This window comes from Acomys minous, assembly GCF_964271855.1.
Source record: "Acomys minous genome assembly, chromosome: 1".
In the NCBI taxonomy this organism is placed as follows: domain Eukaryota; kingdom Metazoa; phylum Chordata; class Mammalia; order Rodentia; family Muridae; genus Acomys; species Acomys minous.
Window position 1 is genome coordinate 187,300,535 of NC_140483.1, and position 12,472 is coordinate 187,313,006.

Consider the following 12,472-nt stretch of genomic DNA (forward strand, 5'->3'; position numbering starts at 1 on the left):
GCCACGCAGGGTGAGCAGAGGGAAGGCTGCACCATGGTAACGCAGTCCCTGTGTTTGGCCGATTGTGTCATCACATTTTCACTACTGTCCGTGATATCAAGCCCCTTGCACTTGAGCCTCTCTGGTTCCCGTCCACCCACTCTCTCGGAGCAGCTGACTGGGGAGCAAGAAGAGTTCTCCAACTCAAAGCCTGCTCTGCTCTTGTTCTCCTGCACAACCCACCAGTAGCTCAGGGTTTGCTCTTCTCACTCAGAACAACGCCTCAGAAGGAGGAATATGGAGATAATTCTTAACGTTTTCCTTAATCTGCCCCCAAATTTAAGGTTGGTAGATCTCACTGGTCTATACACTAATAAAAGTCTTCTCCTCAGTCTTTCATAGTTCTGGGTCATCTCATCACCTAAAACACGTTTTCAATTTTTAAAAACTTGATTCACAATATTTGACATCAAAACCCAATGTATACACTCATATATAAAAAGTCACATAAAAAACAGAGGAGAAATCAATGTCCTGTGAAATGCACTTACTTTTTAGATTTTTTTAAATTCTACTTTTTAAAAGTTGTATGTTACATGATAAATTGATCTCCATGAAATGACAAATGAAAAACATTGATTTGATTTGAAGTGGACAGAATAGATCTGTGAGAATAAAATGTCTTTGATAAAAAGAATATGTTGTATACAGACATTTGCCTCTACAACACTGTTAGCACAGAAATGGGGCCTGTAAGTTCTATTCCACAAACCACACATAAGATCATCAAGGCCAGAAAACCTCGGGTGGGGAAGCACACAATCACATCATCACTGGCAATTCAGAAGCCATCAGTGTTTAAGAAAAAGTGCACTGGGGACTAGAGATGGCTCAGCAGCCAAGAGCATGCGCTGCTGTTACAGAGAACCCTAGTTCAGTTCCTGACACCCAGAGCCAGTGGCTCATAGCCGTCTGTAACTGTTAGCCACTAAACAATCTGATGTCTTTGGCCTCTGCAAGCACCTGCACTCAGCTGCACATGCCCACACACAGATATACATGCACACACAGAATTTTTAAAAATTAAATGAAAAAGTTCACTATTACAACTAAATAAGATATAGGTGTTAAATACAAATTTCAATGCATTAAAAATGTCAATGTAAGAGTCTAAATAAAGTTAGCGATAAAACAGGTATATCAATTATTTCATTTTTTACTAGTTTTTGCTCGTTTTAAAAAATATTTATTTGTTTTATGAAGATGAGTGCTCTATCTTCATGAATGCCTGCATGCCAGAAGAGGGCATCAGATCCCAGTATAGATAGTTGTGAGGCATCCTGTGGTTGCTGGGAATTGAACTCAGGATCTTTCGAAGAGCAGCCAGGGCTGTTAGCCTCTCATCCGTCTCTGTAGCTCTTAGCTTTTACTCTTATATTCACTTTTTTTTTCTTAAAGTTGTTAGAAGTTCTTGACATTATGGCCATGGACACACACGCAGCAGTTACCACTCTCCTGAAAGGAGGTGAAGCCTTGTACAAGCACCTCCCCAGAGCAGTAGTGACAGAGCATTACCTGCTTAAAAAAGTTGGCCACAGTGAGGGTGGCAGGCCGAAAGCTGGTCAGGTTGCACGCGTCATCACCACTGGTCGTCCTTTCCAGCGATCTTCGACCAACAAGACTGGAATTCCTCCTCTCCGACCAGGAACCTTTCCGCTCTACCAAGGAGGAGATAAAGATGGTCAGTTTCATAAAATGGAAAACTGTTTTTAACTAGCTTTTCTAACAAGAGAAGTAATCAATTAATGTTGGAAGTTACATTTTACTCAGCTTCCTAGTTATACTAGAAGAACTGATGCCTGGGGAAAGGAATAAGAAAGTAATTCTATCTGAATATACTAGTTGCCACTTCTACAATACAAAGTGGCCAACATCTAATGAGCTCCATACCCACTATGAAACACCCACCAAAATGAAATATAACTAATGGTCTGTCAGCCTTAGCATTTGAGCTGAAACAAATTCAAAAGCAAGTTGAAAGTTCAAAGTCTTGACAGAATATTCATGCCCTTCCCTCATGCCCCCTTTTCCTTCCTTAAGAGGCTAGGGTGCAACCCAGGGCCTCACAAGATAATCCTATTTCTGTAAACTAGAAGAACAGTGAATTAAAGATTAATAAGGAAAGATAAGACTTTTAAAAATATGCAAGCTATGTGGCCTAATGGACCATACTCTACTAAGAAAAAGCAGAATACACAGTTATTTTTCAAGCAGTTATAGGTCATTCTCCAAGAAACAAGACAAGATATGAAAAGACCAAAAGGATAAAGGACTGGATAATTAATCTGTAAATTAGCAATAAAAGAAAAATCAGGGGATTCACAAATATGTAGAAATGGGGGAGCTGCAGCAGGGCTCCAGGGATGGTGATGGCCAGAAATGCTTCCAATGAAAAGATAGGGTGGGCCAGGCTGGTAGTCCCAGGGCTTGGAAGACTAGCATGGGAAACTACAAATTCAAGGCTGGTCTATGCTAACAGCAAGATTGCGACTTTAAAAAAGAAAAGCCGGGTGTGGTGGCACACACCTGTAATCCCAGCACTCGGGGAGGCAGAGGCAGTTGGATCTCTGTGAGTTCTAGGCCAGCCTGGTCTACAAAGTCCGGGACAGCCAGGGCTACACAAAGAAACCCTGTCTTGAAACAAAAAAAAACAAACAACGACAACAAAAGAATAAAGAAAACAAACTCTCAAATCAGTAGTCACCTTTCACTCTTTAGGAACTGTGCATCTAAAGACGCTGGCATGACTCCCCATGTCTCCAGCCAACACTGGGAAAGCCAAGTCGTGAAGACCACTATATACCAACACCATTTCTCAGAAAGAGAAACTAGGCTCCACCCCCCAAAACCAGGGTTACAAAGGGACAGCAGGAGAATGCAAACAAGTGAAACAGAAACGAGGAAAATTAAGTCAACAGTTTACTGAAACTCTCAAGCCTTAGCTAAACTGGAAGAGCACAAAGCACTATGCTAAATTCACGAACGTGGCATCACTAGATTCTACTAGCAGAAATGAAGAAGCAAACAATTGTAGAATAATACTTCAAAACAAGAAGAACCTCCCTTTAAAAGTCAAGCATCGATGCAGTTTTAAAAATTAAGATGATCAAATATATTTTTCTCCAAAGAAGACCACAAAGAGCAAACACACACAAGACGACACTTAAATTCAGCAGTTATCAGGAACCAAAATCCACTCCGGAAGGAGATGCTGCGTAACCTACCCTAGGATGCTATCACTACAGCCAGACAGCATTCAAGCACTGGCAAAAATAAGGAGAAAGGTAACTTTTATACACTCACTACTGGTAGAATTTTTAAAGTGCAGCCATACTGAAAGATAGTTTGACAGGCTCAGAATCTTTATTAAAGAATTATCACATGATACAGCAATTTCATTTCTAGCTATATAGTCAAACGAAATAAAGACACACAATATGCAAATGCTTTTTCAAAGCCTTGGGGATGTAGTTCAGTGCTTTGCTTACCATGCTTGAGAGGCCATGGGTTCAATCCCCTGTTCCGGGGACCTGAGAACAGCTTCTCTGATTGCTCATTGCAGTATTACCAATAATAACTCAAGATTATCATCAATAATGAATAGATTAAAGTACAGTAAATAAATATAATAGAGCGCAAAACAACAGAAGGGAATAAAATAGGAAATAAAACTATACTTGCTACACCATGGGTAATATCTGTGAAAACATTATGCTATATGAAACAAGCTTGCCACAAACACCAGACGCTACTTAATTCTACTTACATTAACTGTCTGGAATATGCAAATCCATAAAGACAGAGTATATTAGAGGTTGTTTAGGGATGGGCTTGGGGCTTGGGGGGCAATGAGGAGCGACTGTTAATGGGTATGAACATATTTAAAAACATCGACTTTGGTGGTGCCTGTAGAACCCCATGGCTATAGCAGAAGAAAGCACAGCAATACACTTGAATAACATGCAAACTCTGTCTCAATAAAGATACTATATTTAAATTTATTTTCCTTGTTTTTGTTTTGTTTGTTTTAGAGTGAGGGAGTGGCACCATCTCATGAACAAAACCTGGTCTGACATGCCTGAAGCTGATGCTGGCTCACCGGAGCACTGGGATTACAGGTGTGTAAGCTCCAGCCCCAGCTAAGGAAATCTTAACAAGTCCCAGGACACTCACTGTCCAGGCTACAGACAAAACAAGCCTATGTAAGGGAGAAAGGTCACCACTTTAGAAACAACATATACAAAGCGCTCTTACCTCCAGTACTGATTTCTACTTCTGTAGAGTCTCTTTCTAAGCTGCCAGCACTGCTAACAATATTCATTAGGTGGATCGCAGTCCAGGCGAAAGGCATGCGGTATCTCCCAAGTCTCTGACAAAACTGGTCAGCCTGACTCTTCAGCTTGTCCAATTTTTCCTTATTCTGTAAAACAGAACTTGGTCCATGATCACACTTGAAAAAAAAAATCTAAAAGCTATTTCACACAGTGTTGAGGGCAAGTTAGACTTGCTCAGCTCTTAGCAGAGACAAGCAGCTCAGAAGCAGAGCCTTGCATTCCTATTGTTTGTAAGGACCTAGGTTCTATCCTTGGTGTGAAGAGGTGAATATAGAAACTTTCAGCTGTCAAAACACAAGGTACTACCTGAACACCGTGTCTCAACTCATTCTACAAACATATACATGGACAAAAAAAGCACTGTAATTTCTGTTTGTAATTATGTCACACTGGCAGAACAAAAAAGGTAAAAAGGGCTAAACACACATTCTTTTTAGGAAAGGAAGTGTAACTATGGCACTCTTTTTAAACACAAGATTTAATAACAGAACAACTTCAAAAGAATGAAATCTAGAAAAGTTGTGTCTTTATGAGCTCCAGGAAAAAAAAAGTAAGTCTTTCTTCAAACTTTCTCAAACACTAAGTTTTTCTCAAAACTTTCTTTAGAACATGACTCATACAAAGAATTGATCTCACGATGTTTCTCTGGTCATTGGCTGTGTAGTTAAGTCCATGCTAAAGTATTTTTGTCCCCATCTCACGGTTGCTGCAATTATGGCAGTTTAGAATTTGCTCTGCTGCTTCCCTCCTCACAGCACGACACATTTAACAAGTCATAACCTGGATACTTTACAGCTGGCAGCTGCTGGTGAGACCACAGCTATGCCTTTCCTAACCTGCTATTTGTGGTACGCGCATGCATGTGTGTGTGTGTGTGCGTGTGTGTGACACTTGCTCATGTTTCTTTTCTCTCAAATGACAAAATCACAAACAGGAATTTCAATGCCAGGAAGACGCATCAACATCACTATTTAGTAAATAAAAGAACTTTTAAATTATTTATTGTTGAAGTTATTTATATAAAACTGTGTTTGTTTCTCTTAGCTTATTTCTTAACCTGGCTGTCACACAAATCATTGAGACTCTTTTATAACACAGTGTTTCACAACACAATCTTGAGCAGTGTAAGTCTATTCTTGACCCTCTATGCTATCCTGTCTCACTCCCAGCAAACACCCCAGGGATACCTGCACTTTGTAGCTTTCCTCGGCTCCAGCTCCTGCCTCCTGATCATCCTTGGACCTCCACCCTTGGTTCAATCCCCTGGCTCAATCCCCTATGTCCTCTTCTAACTCCTCCTCCCTTGGCTGGCAGGAAGTCCAGCCCTATTCTCTCCCCTGGTCATTGATTGGCTGTAAGCTGCTTTATCAACATATCAGGGAGACAATGGGAAGCAGTATTTATACAACATTGAGGCAGAAATCAGAATGTAAATGATATAATAACCTTATGCCTACATTTCCCCCTTTTAGTCTAACAATAAATAGACATGGTAACTTTTTTCATATTAAATTGTGCATTTGGGAAGCAAGTAGCCATAGGACATACACATACATAGAACATATATGTTCACCCGGGTGGGGACAGTGAGCTTCGTGTGAGCATCAGGCAAACCGCCCCCTCCCCACACACAAGTATGCTCCACATCCCACACTTGGGATCAAAACAAAAACATGTTTACAACCACTAAAAATTACAACTTACATTTAATTAGCTTAGTGCTCATTAAGAAAAATATTTTTTTACACTCTACTTAGATTACTATTACTAATACTATTAGTGTGTCGGTTTGTGTCGTGGAGAGAGTGTTTCATTGTGTGTGTCATCAGTTCAGAAAATAACATTTTGGAGTCTGGAGTCAAGCTAAGCTCATCTGGCTTGCACAGAAAAATGACTTTACCCACTGAATTATTTCTGCTCCTTCCCGGAAAAAAAAAAACTTCTAAAAAATTAGGTGTAAGTAGAAGAGATTTTTAAGTTTTGCATAGGACATGACACAAGCTAAATGACAAAGAAAATGGGGAAACAGGATAAAGGAAGTATACCAACAGAAAGAAGTGAATTAGCAGTGAAGTGAAATGTTTTAACAGGGTTTATATATTTTTGTTTCTCCAAAATTACAATAAGAGTGACATGAGAAAACAAGGGGCCAGACATGGTACCTTCGTGGCATCGGCTTCTTTGAAAATCATATATGGTTCTGCACACTCTCCAATGTCTCCTTGCTGTAGGACTTTTTCTAGCTGTCAGAGGCAAAAACAGAAAAGTTTAGCTACGATTTTAACTCAGAAATACAAAGATGGTTCAACATAGTAAAAATCAATATAATGATGGTGGTGGACAGGAAAATTGGCCCCACAACTTGTTTGCCATGTGGCAGCATGGGCAAGGGAGAGATGCTCTCCCCCACCCTCACCCCTTACACCTATGGCAGGCAGGCAAGGTGGCCCTGCACGTTGCCTGGGGCTGCAGTGGTTACATGTGCCCTGGCCCTGAGGATATGAGAGCAGGAGAGCCAACAAGCTGATAGCTCAGGTACGCCTCAGGCCCAGATCCAGGGTCTGAATTGGCCCAGCCCAACATCTATCCCATCGATAAACTACTAAGAAGGGGAAGGTCCTACAGATTCAAAACTGCAGAACCTCCATGACACAGAGCAACATAGGGATGCCTGAGAGGAGTCCCAGTGAGGCTCCAGGTTGATAGAGTAGCATAAGACAGAGGCCTTGTACCAGGCCAACGCATCATCACAATGAACATTTGCAAACAAAGAAGTGTGGGCCAAAGAGTCTACTGTGAGACACACTGTGACACAACGACAGCTTCCACAATGAGATTTTTTTTCCCCCCACTGTTTGGGCTGAAGGTTACAGGAGTGGAGGCTGGATACAAGGAGAGGAAGAATTGAGTAAAATTGGGGTATATGATGTGAAATTTACAAGAACTAATAAAAAGCTTTTTAAAAAAAATCAATATAACACTTCACACATCAAGAGAATCACAGGGGGAAGGGGAATGATCATCTGTGCAGAAAATGGATCCAAAAAAATAATTCAGAATCGTTTTCCTACAGAAATGCTCAGCAAACTATGAATACAAGGGAAGTACAGCAATATAAAAAGGCTATATATGAAAAGCCCACAGCTAACATTCTCAAGAGTGAGTAAAAAAATTGCCTTCTAGCAACAAGAAAAGAACACCCAGGTTAGCATTTTCTGTATGAACCTGTGCTGGATTTAGAGCCAGAGCAATCAGACAAGCAAAAGAAATTAGACACATGAAATGGAAGGGAAGAGTGAGATGACCTCTACTGACAGCACGACCATCACCGCCACCGCCACCATCGGCATCATCAAGGCAATATGTAGTCCATCATCAAGGCAGGGTTTGTCTATGTGGTCCTGTCTGCCCTGGAACTTGCTTTGCAGGCCTAGAACTCAGAGATTCACCTGCTTCTGCCTCCTGAGTGCTGGGATTAAAGGTGTGTGCCACCACACCCAGCATCTTCCTCATCACATCAACATCATAAACAGCAGCAGCAGCAATGGTTCTGACAGCATGATCATTTATATAGAAAACTCTCTAAAGATTTCATGCAAGAAAAGAAAAGACACCATTACATATGCTGGCTACTGTTGAGTAAGCCTGCATTGATGGCTATCCCAGCACTCAAGAGGATGAGAGCCCACCCACCTCAGGCCTAGCACATTCTAAGACAGCCTTGGCTGCATAGTGAAATTCTGCTTCAAAAACAACAATCAATCAATCAAAACTAATACACAAATACAACTAACTTTCAGGATACAAAGTATACACATTAACAATGAGGATGCTAAAAAGAAAATTAAGAAGGCAACTCTATTGACAGCACCATTAAAAATAAAGAAAATTTAGCAATAGACAAGGAAGTTAAAAGCTATACAATGAAAACAGTAAAATGTTGCTGAAAGAAAAAAAATTCCAAAGATATTCCAAATTCAAGAAGGGAGGAATTTAATAGACTTAGGAACCCAATTTGCCTAAGTCATGCAAGAAATTCCTATCAGAAGTCCAATGACTTTTTCACAGAAATAGAAACATCCACCCTAAATCTGAAAGGGAATCGCAAGAGAAATCTGAAGTAGAGACCTCACTTCAGATGTGAGACTGGTCACTCATCAATACAACTGTGTCCTTGAATGAAGACAAAGGCTGCACTTGAACTCTGCCACGCCAGCTGCAGGCTTACAGGCTATGAGCACTTAGGAAGTGGGGCCTAGCTGGAAAATAGCTCACTGGGCTCCAGTCAAGCGTCCTCTGCTCTGGGAAACCACAATCTAAAGAAATGTTATTTCGTGTACCCACAGTACAAACACTTCTCTACTCTGCTTCCCCAAATGCAAAAGTTTCCCCTAAAACTTTAAGCCAAAATAAGTGCTTCCCCCTTTATTTTTTATAAGCTGTTTGGATGTCTAGAATCCTTCTGTACCCAAAAGCCAAGGGGATCCTTCCTCCCACTGTCTATCAGCATCTGGATGGCTAGAAGACACAATAAATGTTTTCTCCCACATTTCTGTCAGGTATTAGGTCACACTCATGTAACAATAGTAAATAAATGAGCTATGCACACAGTAGAACATGAGAGGAATTCTAAAAATAACTCTTACATATAGTCATTTTTTAAAATTACATATATGACCCTTGCCTGCATGTATGTATGTGCACTACGTGTGCCTGGTACCTGTGAAAGTCAGAAGAGGATATCAAATCCATAACACCATGTGGGTGCTGGGAAGCAAACCCAGATTTTCCGCAAGAGCAACAAGTGTTCTTAGTCACTGGACTATCTTTGTAGCCTAGTGAAGTATTTCTTGACAAAGGATGCCAATATGTTTTGATGCTGAAAGGGCTCTGTTCCCAACAAATACAGCTGTGGAGGCTGCTGATGCAACTGGATCCTTACTTTACACTTTATCCAAAAATCAAGCCCAAGGTATCTAATACCTAAACGTAAGACCAAAAACTATAAAGCTTTTTAAAAAGTGCTTCATCCATTTGGAAGAGTTTGTTCTTGACTGACATTACAGTGATATAGGTAGAAACAGACAAACTATCAAAACTTAAGCTTACTGTGTTAAAGGACAAAATAAACAGAATGAAAAGAAAACCTTAATAATAGAATAAAATTGGGGACTAGAAGGAAGAGAGAAAGAAGGAGAGAGTGAGGAATGGGAGGAGACAAGTGAGGGGATAACAACTGAGATGTAATCTAAATAAATGAATTAAATTAAAAAAAGAATAGGATAATATTATATGCAAAACATTTGTCTAACTACACGTTAGTATTTCAAATGCATAAAGAACTCCTACAACTCAGGAACAGCAACAGTGATGATGAGAAACCCAATTCACCAATAAACAAAAGGTTTATTAAAGCTCAACAAAATATTCCAAATAAGCTCATGTGTTTCAACCCTTGGTTCCCAACCGACAGAGCTACTCTGGAAGGTTATGGAGCACACATAAGGTACAGCTCAGCTGGGAGACACAGGTTGACTGGAGCAGGCAGGGAGGCTTTTCGGCACTTATTCATCCGTGTGCTCTCTGCCTCCAGTTCCACATGGTACAACAAAGGTGAAGGGTCCCACCTGTGCACCCTTGTCATCACGGTGCTGCTTGCTGTCAGGCCTTCCCTCCATTGTGCAGAATAGCCTCTCAAACTATTAGCCAAAATAAGTTCTCCTTTCCCTAAATTGCTTGTTGTTGGTTATTTGATAACCAACAGGAAAAATAACTAATGCAGAAAATGGTATCAGCAGTGGGGTTGTCACCGTAACAAAGCTGACCCTATGGTTCATAGAATCTTGGAGCAAGTCTAAAGAAGGAATGTGGAAGAGCTTGGTCTAACCTTTCCTGGTCTGCCTTAACTCCTTCCCTCTGAAAGTGAATGTTTACTATGCGCCACCGTACTCTGGAAGTATGTGAATTGTTTTTACTGTTTGTGTTATGTTACAGAGGCTCAGAGTTAAGAGACTGGCTTCAGTCAAAGAGGAGCTTGAAATTCTGAATGGTTCTTGTTAATGACTATGGGGCTTTTAAACTTGGATTGAATGTGTTCTGCATGAGCCTATGGGACCAGGGGTGCAATATTCTGGTTTGAATATAAAGTGTTAAATAGCTTTCTGTGTAACAGCATTATTCACAACTGGCCAAAAAGGAAAAAAAAAAAAGAATCTAAAATTCATTAACTTGAATAAACAGATAAATATGGTAGCATGTATATATATATAGATATGTGTGTGTGTACATATATACACACATAGTGAAGTGTATATACACATATACATATGAATATACACACACACAGTGAAGTATTATTCAACTAAAATGTGATCGAACATGTGTCAAAACCTGCCTAAACCTTGACAACATGTTGTTAAATGGCTCCAGTAGTGTATGGTTTCACTTCCGTAAGGCATCTCAAGAAGTCCATTTCACACAACCAGACAGTATAATGAGGAGAGCAGAGAATCAGGCGAGGTTTCATAAAATGCTGTTAGTAAGTTTTCATTTTCTGAACTGAAAAAATTTTGGAGACTGATTACAAAATAATATGAATGTAGTTAATACTCATCTGAACATTTTAAATGGCTAAGATTAGCTGGGCATGGTGGTGCAAGCCTGTACTCACAGCACACAAGGGAGGCAGAAGCCAGGGGATCTCTGTGAGTTCAAGGCCAGCCTGATCTTAAAAAAAGAAATAAAAAAGTCTGGGACAACCAATGCTACACAGAGAAACTTTGTCTCAACCCCTCCCCCCAAAAGGTTAAGATTACAAATTGCAATTTTCCACAATTAGACACCTTCTTCCCCAAAGTGTACAGTTGTGGTCACATCAATACAAAGCAAACTAAGACACCACATGCAGGTGCATTGGATGCCCTGGAGCTGGAGGGCACCTGGTAGGGGTGCTGAGGTCTGAACTTAGGTCCTCTGTAAGAGCATCAAGTGATCTTAACCACTAACCCACCCCTCTAGCCCACCCACATAACAGTCTTAAGCGGCTAAATAGACGGGTTTTTTTTTTCCAGTTCCCATATTTCTATAAAATATCTTGCTTTCCTATAAATCTTAAATTTTTTCTTCTTTTTAAAAGTAGGGCTGGGGAACTGGCTCAGTTTGTGGAGGGGTTTTTATAAAAGCATCAAGACCTGGTTTCATCACATCACTCTCCGCAAGTCTCAGATAACTTCAGGAGGCAGAAACATTGTAAGAGCTGTCAAGAGATGGGGGATGATTCCAAGGAAACCATTTGCCTATTGTACCTAGTTATCTGACTTACGAATTTAAATAAGCTGTGTTTTTGTTCTTCCAGGTAACATTATGTAGAAGATAACCGTAAATTCATCTACTTAGCCCCAAACAACCATGTCATCAAAGAGAGGGGGGATATTAAAAATCCTTGCTAAATAAGAATCAAATATTCAAGCCAGCAATACTGCACTAATTGCCCCAATTCTTTACCTTTCTTTCATCTTTCCCTTTACTACAAGATTCTGTGAATTTCATTCCAACAGAGACCTATTATATACCCCTAGTTGCCCCAGTTTCTGTGCTATTATGACCTGACTTAGCCAATGGGATGCAAGCACCTGGGGATCCCTACCCTATACTAACGAGATGTCTTAGGGTCTTGGCTTTCAACCAATGACCTTCGACTGTACCTGGAGTTCTTTCTCCACCCATAGGATAATTAGGTACGGCTTCCCCCTCTTATGATAGGTCTGTTTTTTTGCATGTAGATCAAGTATCCCTGGAACCTCTAGCCCAGGTAATCAAACACATTCACACCAAAACTCTTCCTACTGCCCAAGGGTTCTAAATCCCTGACTCATGAAATAAATGCTTTCTCCATTCCTCCACCATGACTGGCTAAGACTAATCGTTTATTCTGGGGAAGGAAGGGCTCCCCTCCTCCCTGAAGGCGGAAGCAAGCTTTGGGACCCACCTGCCCCCCTTGGCTGCCAATCAGGCAGCCTCCACTGTTCACCAAGATGTCCTGGTCAGGCAGCCTGAAGCCCACCCTATCGATGTGAGGTCAGTGCTCTTGGTGCTTGCCT

The 12,472-nt window shown here is 40.7% G+C and overlaps 1 protein-coding gene across 6 annotated transcripts in view; it reads right to left on the reverse strand.

Annotated features, from left to right (window-relative positions):
* The window catches only part of DOCK7 (dedicator of cytokinesis 7), a 185,207-nt gene that overhangs the window by 127,723 nt on the left and 45,012 nt on the right, over nucleotides 1-12,472 (reverse strand). For all 6 annotated transcript variants that reach the window (XM_084777076.1, XM_084777074.1, XM_084777075.1 and 3 more), the window contains exons 10-12: nucleotides 6,536-6,616; nucleotides 4,294-4,459; nucleotides 1,555-1,697 (exon numbers count right to left, since the gene is read on the reverse strand). In XM_084777076.1, the coding sequence (XP_084633202.1) occupies nucleotides 1,555-1,697; nucleotides 4,294-4,459; nucleotides 6,536-6,616 (390 nt within the window). The remainder of the gene's footprint in view (nucleotides 1-1,554; nucleotides 1,698-4,293; nucleotides 4,460-6,535; nucleotides 6,617-12,472) is intronic.